This window comes from Anopheles cruzii, chromosome 3, assembly GCF_943734635.1.
Source record: "Anopheles cruzii chromosome 3, idAnoCruzAS_RS32_06, whole genome shotgun sequence".
NCBI classification, from domain to species: domain Eukaryota; kingdom Metazoa; phylum Arthropoda; class Insecta; order Diptera; family Culicidae; genus Anopheles; species Anopheles cruzii.
Window position 1 is genome coordinate 64,311,380 of NC_069145.1, and position 22,408 is coordinate 64,333,787.

At 46.8% G+C, this 22,408-nt stretch overlaps 4 protein-coding genes across 5 annotated transcripts; 1 reads left to right on the plus strand and 3 right to left on the minus strand.

Annotated features, from left to right (window-relative positions):
- Nucleotides 1–84: 84 nt before the first annotated feature.
- On the minus strand, nucleotides 85–927 carry LOC128270780 (uncharacterized). Its single transcript, XM_053008198.1, has 3 exons — nucleotides 848–927; nucleotides 547–766; nucleotides 85–483 (listed from the first exon to the last, which is right to left on the minus strand). Exons 1-3 carry the CDS (start codon nucleotides 925–927, stop codon nucleotides 85–87), a joined length of 699 nt encoding a protein of 232 aa, XP_052864158.1.
- A 746-nt stretch (nucleotides 928–1,673) lies between these two features.
- LOC128271360 (isocitrate dehydrogenase [NAD] subunit beta, mitochondrial) lies at nucleotides 1,674–3,946 on the plus strand. Of its 2 annotated transcripts, none has more exons than XM_053008846.1 (5): nucleotides 1,674–1,845; nucleotides 1,985–2,032; nucleotides 2,102–2,686; nucleotides 2,749–2,958; nucleotides 3,031–3,946. In XM_053008846.1, exons 1-5 carry the CDS (start codon nucleotides 1,804–1,806, stop codon nucleotides 3,259–3,261), a joined length of 1,116 nt encoding a protein of 371 aa, XP_052864806.1. In that variant the 5' UTR covers nucleotides 1,674–1,803; the 3' UTR covers nucleotides 3,262–3,946. The 2 variants fall into 2 exon arrangements, with proteins under 2 accessions (XP_052864806.1, XP_052864807.1); XM_053008847.1 differs by having other exon boundaries at nucleotides 1,988–2,032.
- Nucleotides 3,947–3,978: 32 nt separating this feature from the next.
- LOC128270781 (testicular haploid expressed gene protein-like) lies at nucleotides 3,979–5,052 on the minus strand. Its single transcript, XM_053008199.1, has 2 exons — nucleotides 5,039–5,052; nucleotides 3,979–4,903 (listed from the first exon to the last, which is right to left on the minus strand). Exons 1-2 carry the CDS (start codon nucleotides 5,050–5,052, stop codon nucleotides 3,979–3,981), a joined length of 939 nt encoding a protein of 312 aa, XP_052864159.1.
- Nucleotides 5,053–5,115: 63 nt separating this feature from the next.
- On the minus strand, nucleotides 5,116–8,605 carry LOC128275741 (trifunctional enzyme subunit alpha, mitochondrial). The gene is made up of 6 exons (XM_053014350.1): nucleotides 8,496–8,605; nucleotides 8,311–8,421; nucleotides 6,974–7,824; nucleotides 6,738–6,917; nucleotides 6,090–6,679; nucleotides 5,116–6,020 (listed from the first exon to the last, which is right to left on the minus strand). The coding sequence occupies exons 2-6, from the start codon at nucleotides 8,381–8,383 to the stop codon at nucleotides 5,399–5,401; spliced, it is 2,316 nt and encodes a 771-aa protein (XP_052870310.1). The 5' UTR covers nucleotides 8,384–8,421; nucleotides 8,496–8,605; the 3' UTR covers nucleotides 5,116–5,398.
- Between the last annotated feature and the right edge of the window lie 13,803 nt (nucleotides 8,606–22,408).

Sequence of the window (22,408 nt, forward strand, 5' to 3'; positions counted from 1 at the left end):
CTCTTTTTTACTTTATCGCTTGAAAAAACGAAAAAATCTAATAAAAGTATTTGAGAACAGGGTGGCTTCTTTCCCGCCACGGATTCATTTTCTTCCGGGCCGACCGTTTGTGTTTTTATTGGGTTTCGCCTTAGCATCCGTACCTTCGATCTTGGCCGCTAGCATTTTTTGTATTTCTCGGAAATCTTTCGGTGTGAACTGCTTTACGGCCGCTTTGCGGTGCAAGGTGAGTTGGGGAGATTTAGATGCCGCGGTCGCAGGCTGTTGACTTTTGGCGCCGTTGTTCTGAGGCATTCCTGATTCGGCGTGGCTTTTAGCACGACGTTTTCGTTTCTTCCTCGTATCTTCCTTCATGCCTTCTTCATTGGGCGTTGTGTCACAGGAAGTGCTGTGCGGCACGGGAGCTACTGCGGGTTTTTGTATCACCCTTTTCTGATCCAATCGTACGCGCGTTTTGTACGAGCATATGCTGCATGTGAATTTCTATCGGGATACGAATTGAGGAAGTTAAGCGAATGGTCAACGACGAAGAAGCCGATCACTCACCGCAATGCGCCTTGTCCGGCTCTTGAGGTACTTCAGAAGTGATTTTTGTTGCTTAGTCAGATCACTCATCGCTTCGTATCTCTCAACTTGCTTCAAGCTCTGAGTGCTGGCAGGTAAAAGGACGACAGAGAAAAGGCCCTCTTGCCACGGAACACCACACTTTCGACACATCTCTCGGTACTGTTGGGGAACCAAGTCATCGTCTTTTAGCGAATGTTTCCTGCAATTCAAAATAGGGGCCAAGATGGACTATTGAAAACGGCTGCTTCGTCGACTCCATGAACGGCATCCGTGTACTTACAGCAGTGCGGACTTAAGAACGGCTTGAAATTTATTCTCACATTTAAATTTCTGAGCAAACTGCAACAGAAAATGACCCATTTTGTACATTCAGAACACAATCACAATCACACGTGAACCATTCGTTTCAAAACAACAACAAATCTCACGTCAAATCTATTAGTGGTGAATATAGAAGTGGTGAGTTTTGGATTTTTTCAGGCCTAATAAAATGTTGTTAAGCAAATTCAATAACTTCTTTTAAATAGTTGTTTGAATTTTCAGCTAGAATTTCGACAATTTCAAACACAAAACCATTTCGACAGCAAATGTAGTGTGATAATTAAACATTTAATTTCTCCATATAATCTAGTGTTGCTGTTTTCTGCACCCTACTGTGTTCTATTTTGACAGTTTCCTTACATTTTACTGCCGTGCCACACGGCACGAAACAGTTACGCGCAACATGTAACTTGGTGTCAAATCTGTTATGCGCCCTGTATAACGTCGTGTTATAGGGTCTGCTGAGCCACAACGCTTTTGACACCTTGTCGCTGTACTGTCAAAATTGTTATGAGGCTGTTATATCTGCTGTTATTCACCGTGTGGCAGCGCAGTAAGGATAATGTAAGTTCTTATTTGTGAGGTTTTTTTTAATTTTAACTATAAATGTTTATTATATTGACACATGCTTACCGATTAAGTGTCAAATTTGGTTATGTTATGTTATATGTTATGCATCGTGTGGCCCCCCAGTTATGTTATAAGTTATGCATCGTGTGGCCTCCCAGTATTGGTTCAGTTGTCATTCCGAGTTTTCCTCTACCAGCCGTCAGCCGAATATCAGCAGGTCGTTTTTTTTCGTCCTGTGTGGATTTTCACGGACTCCTCTACCGAAAATTTCCTCCGCGAGCTAGGCCACACACCGTCTAGCATCCTCTGGAATATCACCGCGCACGTGTTATATTCTTCCCCGGGATGTCGTTCATTGCCCGCAATGTGGCCAGAACGTTGGTTCAGGTGAGCGAAGGGATGTTGTTTGGCGATGTTTATGTAATAGGTGCACGGTGGTTTTGGTACCGATTCGCCACCGGGGTAAAACCGTGAGGGACGAATGTGCGCTTTGAGATTCTCCTAATGCAACGAAACCTTTCCTTAGCAGGCTTCCTGCCGTGGGATCCACTCTTCTACCGTGGCCCAAAATCCGGTAAGTTTGATGTGAAGGACAGCTGGTCCGAGTTTGTTTATGAGTGGTATCGGTATTGGTGTCCTCTAGCGATCGAGCTCGAAGGAAGGTCGTATCTCTTGCACACTGATTCCCGGCGATGGTGTTGGCCCGGAACTGGTCTACTCGGTGCAGGAGGTGTTCAAGGCGGCGGATGTGCCGGTCGATTTCGAGGCGTTCTTCCTTTCGGAGGTAAACCCAACGCTGAGCGCCCCGCTCGAGGATGTCGTTCGGTCGATCAACAAGAATAAGGTGTGCCTGAAGGGTATCCTGGCGACGCCCGACTTCAGTCGCACGGGTGAGCTTGAAACGCTCAACATGAAGCTACGCAACGAGCTTGATCTGTATGCGAACGTCGTACATGTGGTGAGCCTGGAGGGAGTGAACACGCGGCATAAGGGAATTGATACGGTCGTCATCCGTGAGCAAACGGAAGGCGAGTACTCGGCGCTGGAGCACGAAACCATACCGGGCGTGATCGAATGTCTGAAGGTCATTACGGGCCAGAAGTCGGCGCGCATCGCTAAATTCGCGTTCGACTACGCGACGAAGCACAACCGCAAGAAGGTGACATGCGTGCACAAGGCCAATATCATGAAGCTCGGTGACGGTTTGTTCCTCAGGAAATGTGAACAGGTAAGCCTCGATTGAAAGATTAACTGGACTGTCCTCTAAGTCACATTTTATTCGGGGTTAAGATTGCAAAGCTGTATCCAAGGATCCAGTTCGAGAAGATGATCGTAGACAATACGACCATGCAATTGGTCAGCAATCCGAACCAGTTCGATGTCATGGTCGCACCGAACCTGTACGGTAATATCATCGATAACCTGTGTTCTGGATTGGTCGGTGGTGCCGGTGTAGTTGCCGGTGCTTCTTACTCTGCCGAACATGCCGTCTTTGAGCCGGTGAGTAATACCATACAGTTGTCTGACGGGCATCCTTGGCAAACGATAACAAACGCATTTTAACTCCGACAGGGAGCACGTCACACGTTCGCGGAAGGTGTGGGCAAAAACATTGCCAATCCGACGGCCATGCTGCTGTGCTCGTCGAAGATGTTGCGCCACGTCAACTTGCTACCGTACAGCCAGATGATTTTCCAGGCGGTGCAGAATGTGCTGCGCGCCGGCAAGATTCGGACCAAGGATCTCGGTGGCCAAAACACTACGAACGAGTTTACTCAAGCCGTCATCCACAATCTCCGATAAACAATGCCCGCTATTAGCAAGACGTTTCCAGGCCCTAGTCCGGATTAAGCTGCCTATAAAAAACGGCCGGAATAAGGATGTGAGGTAGTGGTTTCCTGAGGACGAACCAACACCACAACATTCAGTTTTAGGAACCAATTTATGCTTTTTCTCTTTTTCTCACCGAGCCTGAGTTTCTCGTGAATCCTGCGGAGTCATAGTACTTTTCTATTTTTTATCAGTTCCATAAAATTTCTTTTTCTTAGCTTCGATAATTTATTCTATTTCGTCTCTAGCTTCATGGAGCCCCCCTGACCGATCCCACAAAAAAATGAATGCATAGTGTTGTTGATAGTGTTTAATTAGTCGAGATGTTTTTAAAACGAAACCCCGAATCCTATTTATTTAAATCTACCAAAGGGAGTGAAGGATACGTCGTCGATCGATTGTATTATGCCATCGAAATAAAACAGCAAAAAGAGTTGAGTATCAAAAGCATATGACCTCACACGAAACAAATGATACCGCTAATGAACTGGAAATCAACAAAAACGAAAGTTTCCTGTGTCCGTGTTACCGAACAATTGTGAAATAATTTAAATCAACGAGAAACAAATCCCTCTTTGGACGATGCTAATTTTGTAACATATTTAGTAACTCCTGTATCCTTGCTGGACGACAATAAACAATTTAGTTTGCCCTCGGCCATACACGATTCTGATGGTTCAATGTTTATCATCAACGAGTTAGTTTTTTCGCCTTTGGTTTTGCGAGCTCCTGTACACGATCGCTAGCCTTCGCTTTGAGGGCATTTGGTTCCACGGTGAACGGATTGTCGCGGTATTCGTTGTTCACCTTTGTGTAGCGTTTCGGCGTGGCCAACTCTATTAGTCGATCCGAGGCTTGCATTTTCAAGACACTCTCCGGAATGCGTGTGTCTTCCACTTGTTTTCCTTTCGCTCGCCGACGTCGTTCGATGGGTTCGGCAAGCTTCAGCACATGTTCCGATGCGGTTGCCTTTAGGGCGGCTGGTTTAACGGATGGAATCTTTTTCATATTACCAAGTTCTTTCTTGGTTATCTTTCTTCGCGTATATCTGGGTGCAGCCAAGCTTTCGAGCCGTGCTAGAAGCACGGTCAGTGGTTTCTGTCTTCGCACGGCCCCAGGAGGAGCGGGGAGTTTTTTCGGGAGCGCATTCAATTCCAACCAATCCTTATGTCTTTGCCATTCATCCGGCGACATGCCTTTCGGACCATGACTTTTCGGAAGCTCCACGCCCGCCAGCTGTGAGTAAATGGTGATGGCACTTTGCTTTATCTTTTTCTTCAACTGTTCCTGGCGCTTTGGCGCTAACAGTTGTTGGTATTCCTGGTCTAAGGCGATCAGATTCCGGACTCGTGGTAAGGCTAACTGCTGGATGCGTCGCGATGCATACGGTTCTTTATACGAGCGCACAATTTCGGTCTCTTGTCTGCGAGAAACCACCGCGTGGCGGGAAAACTTAGCGCGAACCCACCGTGGACTAGCCAAGTAGCGGATCCTTCGAGTGGTTTTGTAGCGCTTCGGTTTGCTGAACAACACATCGGGTCGCTGACGAAGGTGATGTCCCACCGGGCAGTAACAGGGTGTGTAGAGAAAATTTGGCAACGGTTTCGAATACGAACTAGGACAAGAAATACAATCCGAAAAACAACTGAGAGCCATTTCTTTAGAAGCTCGACCTTATCTTCTTAAGACCGTCTTTGGGACTACAGCAAAATCAAACCGCAGCAGCGAACTAATGAAATGCAATGTGTACTAAGATATGTGCATCGTTGTTAGAGCAAACATCTAGTGAACTTAATAAGGTTTATAGAAGACGCAGTGCGTTGCTAGTGTGGTAAATAGTAAGAGTACATCTTTTATTACAAAACTGCGATACAATAACAAAAAAGAAAACACCAAATTTGACTACAGTGTAACACATTGCGCACTAAACAGGAGTGAGCACAAAAAAGAAGACATCAGAGCCGGAGCACAGGAGTGACGGAGTTTAAACGCAATTCATGTTCCAGAAAATTGGAGCACCAGAGCTGAAACTTAATCTAAGGTCCGTTTTTTTAATAATAATGGGGATGAATGCCGCCGTTTTTTAGGGGGAACGATTTAGTGAGCATTTTCACTTGCTTGGGTAAAACTTCTTCGATGAATCGTTGGCCATATTGAGCAGCGTTTGGGCGGGCACGAAGGGTGCACCATAAAGATCAGCAAACGAGCGCATCTTGTCCACCAAGCGACCGGCACCGTACTGGTCGACCCAGCGGAATGGCCCACCGGTGAATGGTGGGAAACCGAGGCCGAACACAGCACCGACATCACCCTCCAGCGGACTGTCGAGAATTTTCTCCTCAAGGCAGAGGACGGCTTCGTTGACGAAGCGTGAAACCATTCGAAGCTGCATGTCCTCGACCGAGTTTGCGCCACGGGACTGCAGGGCATACTTTTGCTTCAGGATAGACATCGCTCCCTGGTTCACCTCACGGTTCTTGCTGTTGCTGCTCGAGTACACGTACACACCTTTGCCCGATTTGCGCCCCATGTAGCCGGCCTTCACAAGGTCGTCCATGACGCCCAGATTGCCACCGCTGAAGCGATCACCGAAAGCCTTTGCCAAGTCGACGGCAATGTGCGCTCCGACATCAATACCGACCTCATCGGCCAATGTAGCCGCACCGACGGGGAAACCGAACGACTTAGTCATCTTGTCCAGGTCCTTCGGATCGACGCCTTCTTGTAGGAGTCTAAAAAGGGTAATTAAATGAATGCGTTAGAGAAGTAAACGTAGTTCGCTCGAAGCGTCGCTCCGTTACCTGATGGCTTCCGAGAGCATCGTCGAAAGGATGCGTGTAGTGTAGAAACCGGGACCATCGCCAACGGTAATGACTACCTTACCCTGTCGCAGACCAACTTCGACGGCTGCCGCGGCCGTCTCCTTCGAAGTGCCCGGATGCGTGATGATCTCGAGCAGTTGCATCTTGTCAACCGGCGAGAAGTAGTGCATGCCTACCACATTTTCTGGCCGCGAGCTACCGGCCGCAATCTTCGTGATTGGGATGGCCGACGTGTTCGTGGCGATAATACAGTGCTTCGGGACGACTTGTTCCAACTCCTTGATGACGCGATGCTTAATGTCAATGTTCTCAAACACGGCCTCGATCACGATGTCCGTGTTCTTAAACTGTTCGTAGCTTAACGTTGGACTCAGGTTCGAAAGAATTTGATCACGTTCGAGACCACTGATGCGCTTACGCTTGATTGCATTCTGCAGACCAGTTTGGATCTGTCCAACGCCACGTCCGAGACCAGCCTCGGTCGTATCTTTCATGACCACATGGTAGCCCTTGTCGATGGTGACCTGCACAATACCGGCACCCATCAGTCCGGCTCCTAGAACTCCAACCTGTAAAGAAAGTGCAAACGTGAGAATCAAATAGCTAGGAGCACCGAAAGCACCTTACCGTTTTCGGAGGGTTTGCCGGTTTACCGAATCGATTCTTCTTGCATTCCGTTTGTCCACGGAACAGTCCGATCAGGCCCTTGGATTGTGGTGTCTGTGAAAGCTCTCCGAAGCCTTTTCGCTCGGCCTCGTAGCCAGCCTCCTGTCCCTTATCCACACCAACACGGATCACGTCCAAGATCTGAAAACAAATCAGTGAGCTTTCCTGCTTTTGTCGTTTGCTTTTCACCATCCTACCTTGAGCGGTGCCGGGTACAGTCCGCCGGATAGCTTCATCACCTGTTCTCGTGCCTTCGCAAACACCTTATCCTTCACCCACTCGATGCCGAACGCGAACTCGGTCAACTTATTGACGAGTCCCGTTTTCTGTCGGCTCACTTTCAGCTTCTCCGACGCCAGGTCTTTGGCCACTTGAATGGCAACTTGTTCCAGGTACTCGAGCGTGTTCTGTTCCGCCGGTTTCAAACCCGGACCGAGGGGATTCACCAGCAGATCCACGATGCCCAGCTTCTTCGCTTTGTCTGCTTTCACCGACTTGCCGGTGAGGGCGAGGTCAAGGGCGGTCGGAATTGATGTCAGTTTCGGCAACCGTTGGGTACCGCCGGCTCCGGGAAGCAGTCCCAGCATCACCTCCGGTAGGCCCAGCACCGTTTTTTTGTCCTTCAGTGCCACACGATACTGACAAGCGAGCGCTAGTTCGAGCCCACCACCCAGGCACACCCCATTGATCGCAGCCACGACCGGTTTGCGGGATTTTTCTAACTTGGCGAATTGAATTTGGCCCTCGTGCGAGACGCGTGTGGCGGCCTCGACCGATTTGCACTTCTCCAGCATCGTGATGTCGGCCCCGGCCACAAAGCAGCCCGGTTTGCCCGAGATCAGTACGGCCGAGCTGACGGCCGGGTTGGTTTCGACCTCGCGGAGGACTGCATCGAACTCGGTCTGCACCTCCTCGTTCAGCGAGTTCACTTTTACACCCGGCGAGTCCAGCGTGATGACCAGCACGTTGTCTACGACCCGGGTTTTGATGTGCTTGCTGGTGACCGGTGCCGTGGCCATCATCCGCACCGCCATTTGCGATTGATGCGCTGCAAAGAGAATCGAAAAGTGCGCTCCGCTTAGATTTATGGTTCGAAAATTGATAGCGATTCGGCAACCCGTGTCCGGGCAAAATCGGGACCACAATCTGTTATCTGTTACGGGTCGGGGCTAGGAAACGGGAGGATTGTTGTGAAAAAATAACGTTGTCTGATTTCATAACGAAACATCTTCCTTCCCTGTTTGGTTATCAGCTGCAAAGCGGCTCCCGATGGTTACGCATACGAGCGGCCGTGGGGCTCGTGCTCATCTGTCCGGGGCGTGTGTGTATTGAGTAACAAGCGAGTCATGTTTACGTGCCATCCATGCAACTCGACCACACATTGCGATATCGGCGCCGTCACCGACGGGCCAAAGTCCACCGCGGCGATCCGAGGAGATTAGCGGAAGATCCTCGTGTGTAGTTAGGGTCGGTGGCGGATAAAATGCTAAGACAAAGTTTACGGACGCGAATCCCTGCTCCCCCGTGCTCTTACCCTTCAGTTGAAGCGCCCGTCCAAAGGTCACGTTTCGTTGCAGTGCTGCACCGATCAGTCTTACGCTGGCCATCTTTCAATTGCTGCCTTCTCTTCTGATTGTCGTTTCACCTGAAGACGAAAGGGAGTTCGAGTCAGGGATTCGCACCATTGCTTATTAAGTGCTTTGCCTGTTGGCCACTTACAAAAACTCAAAAGAACATAAATAAAAGTATCACTACGCTCCTGCCCTGAGTTCCGACAGACCGAAAGTTAACTTGTAAATTGAAATTGTAACTGTACTGACCAAATCGCGGCTACGGCAAGTTTCGGATGCATTAGTGTGCGTGGTAGTGCCGATACGTCAGATGACGTACCGGCATAACATCGCAAAACATCGCCGCAAAAAAAAACATCGCCACGATTGAAAGAACCGTAAAGAGCGTGCGCCAGTGGTTCCCAAACCGGTTTGCACAACCAACACGGAAAACTCAAATTTATTTTCTTTAGGTTAAACAGAGAAAATTTCGATTACCGTGTTTTAAACGTGCTTGAACATTCATCAATCGCTTTTTGTACGTCAAAATATTGTTCAAAGTAGGTTAAAATTAATTTAAATTTAATATTTTAAATTAGAGTAGGTAAATTTATTATTTTAAACATTTAAAAGATACGTTAAAACTTACGGAACTTGTTTGGTTACAGCGAATATGAAACGATAAAAATCCTTTGGAATTTTGTAGATTTGTGACACAAACTATGACACAAATCATTCTCGAGCTTTTCCTTAAGCTAAGCCACAAACATAATCGAAAACATCTTGTCATAACCTTCCGTATCCGGTATTGTCTTATAACCGTAAATTTGACAAAATGTGACGGATTAAGGATCAATCATGATATTCGTCCGAATTCTGATTGGATCCTACTGCTACTGCTAATGACCCTGAACAATGTTCCTACAGTAGTTTTGGGGCTGTGACTTCAGCAAATGATAAAATTGAACCTGATTAGATTGCGCGCAATGGTTAAAATAAACATGCCCAAGTATCATAACTTTTCATTAGAAATCGACGGAAGTTTGAATATATACAATACCAATTCGTTTCTCCAGGTGTAGGTCCAAAGAAAAGCTCCGGATGCTGCCTTCATCGCATTCTTAGAACAAAGCTAGTTCGTAATTAGATCAAACGGATACAATTTGTTCTCAGCCCACGGCCACGCTTCCTCCCTGCAAGGGCGACGGTTTGCTGGAATCTGTCCCGTTTTTCTCAGCTCACGACCAGAGCCCTAGCTAAAGCGGATTACAAGTCCGTACGGTAACGGCGTGGCAAAGTAAATACCAATATTTGCGCAACAAATTCAAATCGATGCTTAACACAAGCTGAGCAAATAGTAGCAGATTCCCGTTCGACCTAAGACATCCCGGCGCCAGGCGAACATCCACTTAGGCGGGGGCGCGAGTCCGTGGCGCTGTGGGACTTCCGGCAAGGGTGGTCCGATAGGAAAATCACCGAAACACGACACCTAATCAAGTGTTGCAGGGGTCGCCGGCTGAGGTACATTTTTGACTGTTGAGTATTACGGTTCAAGGCGCCCCTCGAGGAAGGGGGGTGCCTATGATTGGTGCTTCCCACAAGCGTAACCCACCCTCAAATGGTACCTACAGCCATTTGTTTCCAGTTCGGCACTCGCGGAGCATCCGATTTCATTATATCTGAATTAATATTGATCTAATAGATTATCGGTCGCACGTTAAATGCCCACAATGGTCGGGCGACGGAGTCGGGCGCGCGTGTGTGCGGCGGGCGGAACAACAACCCAACCGAGGTGGCCCTCGGCCCGACCGGTGGCATCCGATACTTGTGTAACCGACTGTAGGTAAACAAAACCAAACATCCACGCGCTGCCTACCATACGACCATCACTGTGAGACGTACGGGGATGCTGCTCCTGCCGTCACTATCTGCCGTGGAAATTCCTTTTTCTTTTTATTGCACATCGCACCCAGATCCGCTCTGCTCGGCAGGATGATCCGTGGGTAGCTCTTGCTGATGTTGTTGTTGTTTTCTCATCCATTTTGGCGTTTGATGTTCCCTTTGTGTCGTAGCATAGGGTGTGAGCCTCGAGCCACGACCTCTCGGCCACCGCCGTCGATGCCGTTGTTTGCTATCATTTGTCCTTTTTTGTGTTGTGCGCACACATACGCACACAGACACACACACGAGTACTACAAGTCTGGGGCCCGGTCGCGGAGGGTTTGAATGGGAAGCGATTAGATACAGGGACGCGAGAGAGGAGCATCGGAAGTCCGGAGTGTTTGAGCACCGGTTAATGGAAGGATAATTACATTAGCTTGTGGTGGAACCGTTGCTGTTAGATGCTAGGGATTGATTTCTGGCCGCTGACGGTTGTTGTGCGTGACAGACGGTACACAAAACGTGTTTGCAACATTCTTGATCATTTCATCAAATAGTAGCATATTGTATCTGCCGTTCACATTGATGATTCCAGAGGTATAAAGGTTATAGCTTTGGTTTTCGAATGTTGGCTTGTGTTTTAACATTTTACAGAAATTATCCATTCTGTGTTTGTTTTGATAGCTTCCGTTTATTCGAAGTTACGGATGTTGCATTGAATTCAAACACTTTTCTTAAATTGCCCTTTTCTTCTTCATGTAACAATATTTTGTTCCTTGTTGCTTTTCCGTGTTTTTTTGTTCGGTTTTTTCCTTTGCCTCTATTTTACATCTTTTATCGTTTCCATTATTGCTTTTTTCGAGCAATTTCCGTGTCTACATTAATCTTAATAACGTTATATCAGGCTGGGGAAAAAGTAATCCATTATTTTCTCGGTAGATGACTTTAGTGATCGATATCTCGTGAAGTATCGATCGTACAGTTTTAAATTTAGGCTTGTTTTAAAGCTGATACTTCACACTTAAAAAGATGCTTTCACTGTTTATTGTTTGTTCCATTCGTTTGTGAGTTATAGGGTGTAAACAATGGAAGTCACCAAAGAAAAAATTGGGTATATTTTACAATTTTTGTCCGATAAAGGCGAAATTTTAAGCTAGGCCGCTGAAATTTTGCATGGTGTTCATGGTGCCGATGCTCTAACCGCTAGCTACATGAAATTTTGGCTCCGTTGACCCGTTTCAGTTATTTTTTATGTTAAAGCCTAGGCAGACACGTCATCGAAAATGTCCAAAAAATCACAGAAATAATCAAAGTTGATCGGCTTGTTAGTAATCAGAGCATCGACCTGGAGCTAAAGATTAACCATAATACAGTTTTAAGCCATTTGCGCAAAGCTGGATTTAGAAAGAAGCTCGATGTTTGGGTGCCACCCTATTTACACCAAAAAACATGATGGCTCGAATTTCCATCGGCGAAGTTTTGGCTAAACGGAATGAAAACGAACCATTTGTTACACGGATAGGTACTGGGGATGAGAAATGGGATACATACGACAATACTGTGTGAAAATAATCATGGTCTAAGCGTGGTGAAGCATCTTAACCGGTGGTAAAACCAGGACTCACGGCCAGGGAGGTTCTACTGGGTATATGGTGGGACTCGAAAGGAATCGTTTATTATGAGTTGCTCCCGTGGAGCCAAACACTAAATTTCAGACCTCTACTACCAACAACTGCACGGTTTGAAGCTAACAATTGACCAGAAACGACCAGAATCGGCCAACAGAAGAGACGTTGTGTTCCATCTGGAAAACGAAATGTCACGCACGTCTTTAGTGACTCACCAGAAAGTCCGAGATTTTGTTTGGGATGTTTTAATGCATCCACCGTATAGTCCGGACCTTGCACTAAGCGAATGACACATTTTTCGCGCATTACAAAATTTCCTGAGTGATGAAAAACTGAGATCAAAAAAGGGTTGTGAAAATGGATTACTCCAGTTTTTCGTCAATAACGACTAATCCTTTTACAAAAGAGGCATTACCAGCCCACCTTTGAAAAGACAACAAATTTTCCAACAAAACGATACATATTTGACGTAAATCGGACCATCGGAAGTATCTTAAATGATGTTTTGAATTTCACCCAAAAATAATGGATTACTTTTTCCCCAACCTTATACATTGCTGACTGTTCATGTTTTGTTTACTTTTCAATTTTAATCTTCTCTGCTTACTATTTCAGGATCTTTCAACACTTTTGCCACTTACGGTTCCTGACCTTAACTCACAAAAGGGTCGCAACGGTGTATCTATACTTTCATTTGTTTCTCTCTCTTCTGAGCCGATCGGCGGCTTACGAGGAGTGAAAATTTGTTATTTTTAATTTCCACCCAATCCCTTAAATCCATTTCACGCGTCCACGTGCCTGCTGAAACTCGCTCAATCCTCCCAAACAATTTCGTTAAGGGCCGTGTTTGTGGCAAATTTTACAATCCGCATTCACACATTCGACCGACCGGGCGCAACATCCGACACACTTTCTCCGCGAAACGCGGTGGGTTTGGCGTGGAGTGGATTAATTTTATTGCATTGACCGTGACACCAGGGCCACTTGGCAAGGAGGGGTTGGCGTTGTGCCGTTTTGGGGTGGGTTGGAAAATCGCCTTGTAACGGGATTATCGGACAATTTTCACAAAGTTCCAGTTTGGGTTGCAAAAGTGTCCTGTTTTGTGGCCGTGTGAATGCGAGTGTCGAGCGAGTGGAAGCTGCAACCGAAAGGACGCCCATGGCGTGTCACTCGGTTGCTCGCGAAGTGCTTCCCGTGTTTCGCTTAACCCTTTGTCACCCGGCCCGGGGCCGGGGATGATTGAATTAACACCTCGTCAATCCGTCCACCGGAGGCACGCACCCCAAGAGGGCGCCGCATTTTCCAACGGCCAACGGGTGTGTCGAAATGATCGACACCCCGGATCTGGCACCGATGCGGCCGCAAATGTCGAAACGTCCGTGCGCCCGAAAGGTGCTACAACGAGCCGAGCATAATAATATTGTTGCTCACCGTATTGTCGCGCTGTCCACTTTTTTCTTCACACTGCGTCATTGCGAATGAAGTGCGAAAAGGAAAATCCCTTCCCGGCACCCGAGAGCTGCTTCTAAGGACGAAAAGGAAGAAGGGCGATGTGGCTCGCTCCTTCCGGAGGCTCCTCGCCGTGTCGGGAGCACCAAATTCGCACGCAGCCAGAATGGAGGGCAGGATAAAGGATGCGAAGAAAAGGATAATGACGGGTTCATTTACTGCATTTATGGTTGGTCCGTTTGTCGGTCGTGATGCCCCGGAAAACACACGGGGACGCTCAGCACCCCGCGCAGCACAATGGGAATTTGGAAATGGCTTTACTTCGAAACTTTTCAAGTGTTTTGGAAATACTTTAAGAAGTGGAAAGTAAATTGAAGCGCAGAATTTTCATTTGAAAAACGGAGAGAAGTATTTTAATCAACTCATTGAACTTGTTTTAAAAGTATTTCAACTGATTTCCGTCAGGGCAAAGCGGTTCTCGAGCAAACAATAGAACGAATCTCTCAATTTTTAGCATAATCCTACCTAAGCACCTAAACATGTTAAATCATAATACAAAATTTACATTTTAAATTAAATTTTGCCCATTTTTTAGCAAGAGAGTTCTTCATTGTACCGGAAGGGAAAAAGAGATGCCCGCAAAAGGTGTTTACAGTTCGTTTCAAGATTTGCGCAATTTTTAAGCCACTTGTTTGAGGCTTGGTTTTTAAACGCCTCGCTTAGATTTTCTTCCTTTATAATAAAAGAAGATATTGGCGGTTGAAAAGAGGCAGAGTAAATATATGAAAATTTTTAATTCGTTTAATATTAAGACCATGGCACCACATGCATCCTTCACTGTAGCTCCTAAGGGCAAACGGAGCGCTTAAACACCGTGAAGCATAAAATGCTGCGTAGACGCACGGAAATTACACGGTAGCGACTTTTATAGTGTCTTATCTTGATTGATTTCAATCCGCAATCAGCGCATGTGATCGGGCGCCAGGTCGAAGAAAGAATCCAACATAATTGCAGAGGCCCGACCGAGGGACGTGAGGCACTTTTGACAGTTTTCACATCGACACCGGGATCGGAATTCTGTGTGTTTTTTATGTTGACTCTTGTTTTTTTTCCTCCTGTGCGCATTTATTTCGTGAGCACTGCTTGGTGCTATTTCAAGGAGGTTCCATTCCGTGCCCATTTTTCTCAGCCGCTTGCTTGCGAAGCTCCGCCAGGCCGGGGAAACGAGCGTCGCTCGCTGGTCTCCCTGCACGACCGTTTACGATAATTTTCAACCATGCTGTGACAGATTTACGATAGATAAGATGCCGACCCAGCTGGGCATCTTGAAGGATTCTTTCCAATATAGAGCGTAGTTCGTAGACGATACGTTTTTGCTTCCTCCTCGACCGTATCGCCGTGTGAAAGGGTTGTTTTGAAAACGTCCAGAGCCCCCTCCAGGTTTTGTTTTGCAATTTTTATAAAATCTTATTAGGTCTAGGTGTTAATTCGTGCGGTTTTTATTCAATATTTATAACCTAATTACAACAACATAACGTATAACTAACTTATTGAAAGTATTGCCCGTCGTTAGCGACGACTTTCTCCCATCTTTCGGGTAATTCCTCGATTCCGTGTCGATAGAAATTCTTACCTTTATCAGCAATCCACTCAAAGACCCATTTTTCTATACTTTCATAAGAGAAGAACCGCTGTGCTGCCAAATCGTTACTCATGTAACGGAACAAATACTAGTCAGAAAGAGCAACATCTGGTGAATAGTGCGGGGGGGGTAATAGTTCCCATCCGACATTTTCGAGATAGGTTTTGACCGGTTTTGCGATGTGGGATCGAGTTTTGCCTTTTGAAAAATCAGCTTATCATGTCTTTTATCCCATTTCCGTCGTTTCATGGCCAAAGCTTTACTTCAAATGGATTAATTGTGGTTTATGGGATTGTCCTTCCACAATTTAATAAGGTTTTAAAAGCTCAAAGTATACCACACCTTTCATATCCCACCATATGCACAGCATAACCTTTGCGCAAGGAATATTTTGCTTTAGTTGCGGTGGCCCTGGTTCACCAAGCTGTATGCAGGGTTTTTTTTTGCGTTTAGGATTCTTGTAATAACTCCCCTTTTCATAACCAGTGACAATTCGGTATAAGAACCCCTTTTGCTGCCGTGCAAGCAGTAATGAAAAAGTACTCCCCGCAAAACTACTCTACAAGGAACAAAACTTGACATGTTCAAATGCTTAAAACAGGTGTTGTTTGCACTTTAGCAAAAAAACATATACTGCGTTAGATGCGTAATGACAGTAGCTGTCAAACACATATTTCATTTCAAAAATATTGGTTATACTTAGTGAGCAGTGCCATGTATTGTAAAACCGCACGAATTAACACCTAGACCTAATATAAAAGAAGTAAAGCAAGAAAATTACACGAAGAAAATGTTCGCAGGATATAACTGAAATATTATCCAGGAACAAAGTGGGTTACCAAGGCGACCGCGAATAATTACCAGAAAGGTAGTCCGTGGGTTCCTAGTGACAGAAGCTCGTTTTGGGCTTATCATCATTCAGCGCCAAAGAAGGATCGTCTTCAATGGGCCGAATGATGAAAGTTACGAAATGGGCGGATGGCACTTGCATCAGGGTGGACTTAGAGTTTTTCCGTTTCCATATTCTGTATTACAAACCAAAGAATAAAATTCGAAAAGGACCTACATTCATTTAGTACTATTTCTCATAACATAAAAAATACAGAAACATAAAACAACAAAAGCATAGAAATGGAGAGTGTAATACAAATATAAAATGCATGTGCCACTTTACACATCAACCTCATCGTAATGTCTTTATTAATAATATCCAAAATAAACGTACAAAAAACATTTATTTTCTCTTTAGAGTATAGCAAAGTAGTCATGCTTTCGAGCCAACCCAACCGATGCTACAACGAGCCACTGGCCGCTTAAAAATCCAATCAATCATAATTTCGTTAAATTAACCAAAGTAAATACGGAAAAAAATCGTCCAGATTATACAACTCCCGGTCACGGTTCACTGGTTGGTTCACGGTAGGTGCGAGCGATCATGAAGCCCCGGTCGGCATCCCTCGGTTCCTCTCTTTGCTCTCCGGCCAATCCACATGGGATCGCGAAATCCGACGTAAATTGGCCATAATTGCACACCATTCGTCGGTGCACTTTCATTAACGATATTGATAATTATCGGCCACCGATATACCGGGGCCGCCGTTCATTCATCGTCCTTCAGCGCTACCATTCGCGTAGCTTCTTAGCGGCAATCTTAAACAGCACATCCGAGCCGGAAAAACTCGATCTCGTCAGTTCGCGAAGTAGTCTGGTCGTGGCCTCGGTGACGGCGGCGGCGGCAGCAGTGATTAGTAAGTCATCCGTTCCGCTCCGCGCTGGAGGATATATGCTCGAGCAGGGCCAATAAAGGAAAATTCATACACTTCGCTCGGTGCGGCGTTGGGAACGGTGCAAAAACAAACACTCAATTTTCGCCGGACGATTACCGTCGTTTTTCGTTTCGTTTTGAGCCGTTGTCGCCATGTAATTGTGACGATCTTTTTTTTACGGAGCCGCACGCACCAAGCGAGTTCTGGTATTTTTGTCAAGCTATGGAACATACACTCGGTGCCCGATGGATGGCAGATTTGGGATACTCTTTTGCCGCCTTCCAGTATTTAAATTTACTTCTCAGTGTTATAGTTGAGCGTTGGATGAACGTTTATATGGATGTTACTGTTTATCTGGTCATTCTTCGAAAATTCAACCAACCACTTCAAATGACTTCTAGGAAGAAGGATTATTTTATCAAAAATATTATTCTTTCATTTTGCGTACAGGTGTGTCTGCGTAAAGTGACTCAAAAATGTCGTAAACAGGACTCGTGAGCTGAAGCTGATTAGCGCACATTATTCGGCCACGGTCAATCGGCGCTCGGCACCGTTCGGCCATCCTTCGACTATGCAAACGAGCATGGCGATGGCGCGAAACTCGAGCACCATCGGTCTTGCTTTCCCTTTTTCCGCGTGGCCGTCGGCCCCAATCAGGGCAAATTATCGCCGAGCCGAGCCCAGAATGAAGTGATTATGTTGTAAGTTTGATGTTTCGGTTCTTCTCCATCCGCTCGCCCCTGTCGTGCCGGGAGACATTATTATTTTCGTCGATTGTTGTTTGTTCTCCTGTTGCGCTGCTGTTATGTTAATGTCCCACTTTGGCCGCGCAACCGAGATGGCTTTCCGAGAAGCGATGTTTTCATTAACTTTTTGATGCCATCCCCATCCCGTGGCGAACGGGATGATTGAGAAATGCGGAGGACCTCGAATCTGTGTCATTGTACCAACGACCGGTGGCTCTGCAGCCCTCCGGCACGAGGAGTCATTGGGTCGAGCGGTCTGAGTTTCGGCGAGGTTGGTGAACTGTTCACAAAATCGAACCAAAATCCAAGCGCCCACAGCCCACTCGAAACATTCAATTGGTACTTGGCATTTGACAGCGATTTGTTTTTCTCACTGACGCGGGAAAATGGACTCGCGAGCGAGAGAGAGATCCTGCTGATGTGGGCCGGATGCAGGACTCTCACAGCCAGCTAATAAGCCACTTCGGTGCAACACCTCTTCACGCGCCCAGGAACAGGGAGACTCATCCATCAATTGACGGTGACAGTACAATGATTTCTAATTGGACACTTCTGCCCTCCAGGAGCACGCACTTTCTCGCACGGTGGGCCTTGCCGTAGGGACACGGTTATTTGAAAAATGACGACCACCGCACAGATCGCCTGACGTTTAGTGGGGTTCGTAACGGCTGTCCGGACTTGTCTGGTGGCGTGTGCCAGGACACGTCCGACAAGCGGGTCAGCCTTTCTTTTCGAGTGATGGCTGGGCCCTTCCGAGCCTCATTGATAAGTGATGTACCGGAACCGCCTTCGGGGTAGCGTTACTGAGGATCAATGGCGGGATGGAAAAGGAATTGTGGTTCGATCGGAGAGCAGCTGTGTCTTCGTTCAGTAACATTGTTGAACTGAATTAAACCTGAGAGGAGGAGCATCGCAGGTAGCGCTTCTACCCTCAGGTATGCGCTTCTGGAAGTCAAAATCCAAGTGTCTAGGAGTTGCGGTACAAGGGATTTACATAACAAACCACAGTTTAAATATTATTGCACAAACCCTCTTATGTTGGTGTAAGATAATAGAAACTTTCGCCTTCAGAAGTCAGACATAATCTGCGCCGAGGATGCGGCTCTCCCAACTTCAAGCGACGCTCCATTCCAGCCTTTTGAGGCTCACGGCGAGTCCGAAAACAAACACAAGAAACTTTGGGCGCCTGTCTCAGACACCACACAGCGGACAACCGTCACATTAGGCGCACCGCACGGATCCCAGTTGCCATGGCGTTGGGTCTTTACGGGCCTCAAAGTGCGCCCCATTCACCGGAACCAACAAGACGGAAGTGAAACGGCCAACAAAAGGGGACAATGTTTCACAAACACTCCTAACCGGGACGCCTTTTCCGCCTTGCCGGCGGAATTATGCGGCTACAAATTATTATCCGCAATAAAATCTCGCCCTGACTCGCTCCGTCCTGGACGGCCCGGAACCGGGTGACTGTCGGCGGCACGGTCGGTTGGTCCGTCGACGATGCGTAAATAGGCAGGTCCTCCGGATTCGGTAACCAACGCGACCGGACTCCGGGCACAGCGTCCTCCCTCGAGGAGTCACCAGCCCCTGGCACCTGGCCGGAAAGGTCATGCAACCGCATACAGTGGCAAATTTGATCGTTTCCATGGAGGCACCGAAACCCCCGGGGGAACGGCGCGGTACTTCTTGGCGGTCCGTTTCTTGAAGACACCGCGATCCGCGATGTATCAAAGTCTGGAGGGTCCCGGGCACACTCGAAACGTTCCGTAGGGTCCTTGTGTTTGTCGCATTGTGCAACCGTTTTGGTTGCAGGCGTCGACCCACGGACGACGACGCACATACTGCACCCTGAAGCTGCAAGGACCACCGCGATTGTGTCTGGAGAGGGCTCTTGGAGTTTTATGACGATTGTATCGTGATATTCGGGGCACTCGGGGTGTGTGTGGCGAATTCGGACCCCGCTTTCCTTGTGAGACGCTTCCCCGAAACGCTGTAATCGATAGCTCGAGCCCGCTTTCCGTGCGGCCGCAGAAGTTTGTAACTGTTGTCGAGCAACCGTGTAATGTTCCGTAATGCCTTTAATTGTTGAACGGCTGGTTCTCACAAAATTGCCTCAAGTTGACACGGTTGTAAGCTAAGACGATTACGTGGCGATTGTGTAATGAAACGTATTTTGTGAGAAAACACGATTGTTACAGATCTACAGGGAATCTTTTTACAATTCCAAGATGCCGTCTAACTAAAATTTACTATTTTCCAGGGATTACTATTTGAAGAATAAAGGTTGATAGAAGTTTCACTGTTGGAAACTAAATGAATCCATTCAGTACGACCTTATATTTTTAGATGGCCAACACTTTGCTCGAGAAATAGTCGACCTCTTCGTAAAATTGTCAAAAATTCCCTGGATTCCCTGGCCACAACACTGGGCTATGCTCTCCTGTTATTTTGTGTAAGTTTTTCGACCAACTGAAAGACGTCTGACAGAAACTATCATGCGATCTAATAAAGTTCACATTGTCGATGGCCAAGCTACGTTACATTAGCTCAGCCCGGTTACAAGCATTAGTGGTTCTCATTAGCACTAGAAAAATGAACCACCATATTATTCTACACGGCGTGTAATAAAATAGAAAGACATACCTTTCACGTGCCGTTTGCCCTCATCGAGCGGCCCCCGGTTCCGCGACGCCTGGCAGCATCCCTCGCACCGAAATCGCATATCCGAAATTGACCGAAAAGGATCGTTTTACGGTGCGGCCGCTTCTTTGCGATTCATTAGCGTCCATTTTTGCAATTGAGCAATTATTTCTCATTGCTGTCAGGAAAAATGAATTGTTGCTGCCGTTTGTTTTTTTTCTGCCAAGAGCCCCGAGGGTCCCTCGGGGCGCCACTCGCGGCAGAACCCTCCGCCGAACGTCCACAGTCGTCCTAAGTCGATAAAAGCGTTCGGCTAATTTGCATAACATATGTAAACCTTGCATTGACACGGGGATGATATATTTGCCTTCGGTTAATTATGCACGCTCTGGACCGCTCTCGAGTCCTTCAGCCGTGCGAAGGGCGCGTGCGGGAATGGCTAACTCTGACAAACCGGGAATCCCGGATCACTACTCTCCGGGAGTGTAGCTCGTGGAAAACCCAGCCCGTGCGCCGACCGATAATGTATGCAAATCACGGTGATTAATGCGACTTTTCAATGGCCACTAAAAGGCAGGCCGAGGCGCCACCTTTCGGTTCAATCGGTATCGGTAGTGAAACAGGCGGAACACAGATTTGTATTCAAATTAGTTTTTTGCACATCCACAGTCGGAGTCGGAGCTACACTCGCGCCCATTAGACCGGGCGGCGTCCGACAAAAAATTGGATCCGAAGCACGCGCCTCCAGCTCGCCAGACTCGGGTTTCAATCGCTCGCGGGAAGGCTTCGGGAAGCGATCCTCGGCGCTGCGTATCGAGTGGCTCATAATAGAAATATAAATATTGTTTTGATAAATGACATATTTTGGGAACCCTTCCTCGGTCGCGTGATTATCGGTGGTCCCTCTGCGCGCCCGTCCCTAGAGAGCAGTCCGTGCGTTGATGTCGGCGCGCCCGATGTTCAAGCGGCAAAATGGCGTGCGTGAGGATTGCGAAACCGCCGTCGCCGTCGAGAGGGCTCGCACAGTAACGTGAGCTCATCAACACCCTCAGCCCACCAGCACCGGTGACCCTCCGGTGACTCAACAAACATCCCACGATTCCACACCCGGCCCGGTGAACCCGCTCCCGAGATTCGTGGCGTGGCTGGTGGCGGTTGAGTCTCCGCGGGCTTCACTTCATTTAACGTATGTTAACTGTTCACCCGAACCCCCGGACTCCCGGGTACTTAATTGCAGGGGCGTAAGGATCAAATTAATCAAATTTTCCGAACCCTCTCGCAGGCTGTGTTTCCCGGTGGCAACTGGGAAATGGCCTCCAGAAGTGGCATTTTGTCGCGGTGCCGTGGGATTATGGGTGAAAGTTGTTGGGTTGTTGGAACGTAATTTTTTTCTGGTTTCCTCATCTTTTACCTCATTTTTTTGCCTCGATTTTGTGCAGCTTTCTGTGGTGGCGAGTTCTCTCCCTCTCTCTGTCGCTTTAGAGACCGCATTTCGCTGTGGGGTGTGTTTTTTATGTCCTCCGCAACGCGTTTGTAGAAAGTGGCATTAAAACTGTCGTTGTGACACGCCGTTTATAGAGATCCTTTTTGTGGTGAGAGAGACGGAGCTTAGTGTTGCTTTTTTAAAGCTTCATTTCCGTTGCCGGTGTTGCCGATTTAAATTGGTCCAATAAATGCTCATTATGGGTCATTCAGTTTAAAATATTGTTCCGCGGTTTTGTTGAAGGGCGTAAACTGTTTGGCTGCAAGCGCATCGCGGTTCCCACAAATGGGTCAGACTGCGTTGGCCATGTTTACAGACATTATGCTCTTTTTTCAATTTCAGTTTCTTACTTTCAATCTACTTGCGAGCTTTTCAATCATTCCTACCAACTCCAGCTTAGTTTTTCCTGAAACGAGCTCGCAAATTAATTTAATTCCTATTGGAAATCATCAAAAAGCGTTTGGGATTAAATTAGCTATAACAGGATAATTGATGGACTGGTCTAAAAAACCAGTACAAAGTAAAATCACAATATGTGGTTCCCAAAATAGCTTTGTTTGTGAAAAAGTCTTCAACTTAGACGCCTTAATGAAGGCTTAAACCAAAGAAAAGATTAAACCAGGAAATCGTTTAAAAGAATTGCGCAAAGTTATTCATCTGTCGGAAAAGTTCAACGTCGAAGAGTATTTTTTTCCTTAAAATTTGACTCTTTATAAACAACTTAGCGAATGCACCAAATATAGTCAACTCGCTATCAAATACTAATAACAATAGAATGACATTCACGTATTGTTTTATTCCTTTTTTTATTTTCACAAATATAATCCATGCCAGTGACTAGAACTGT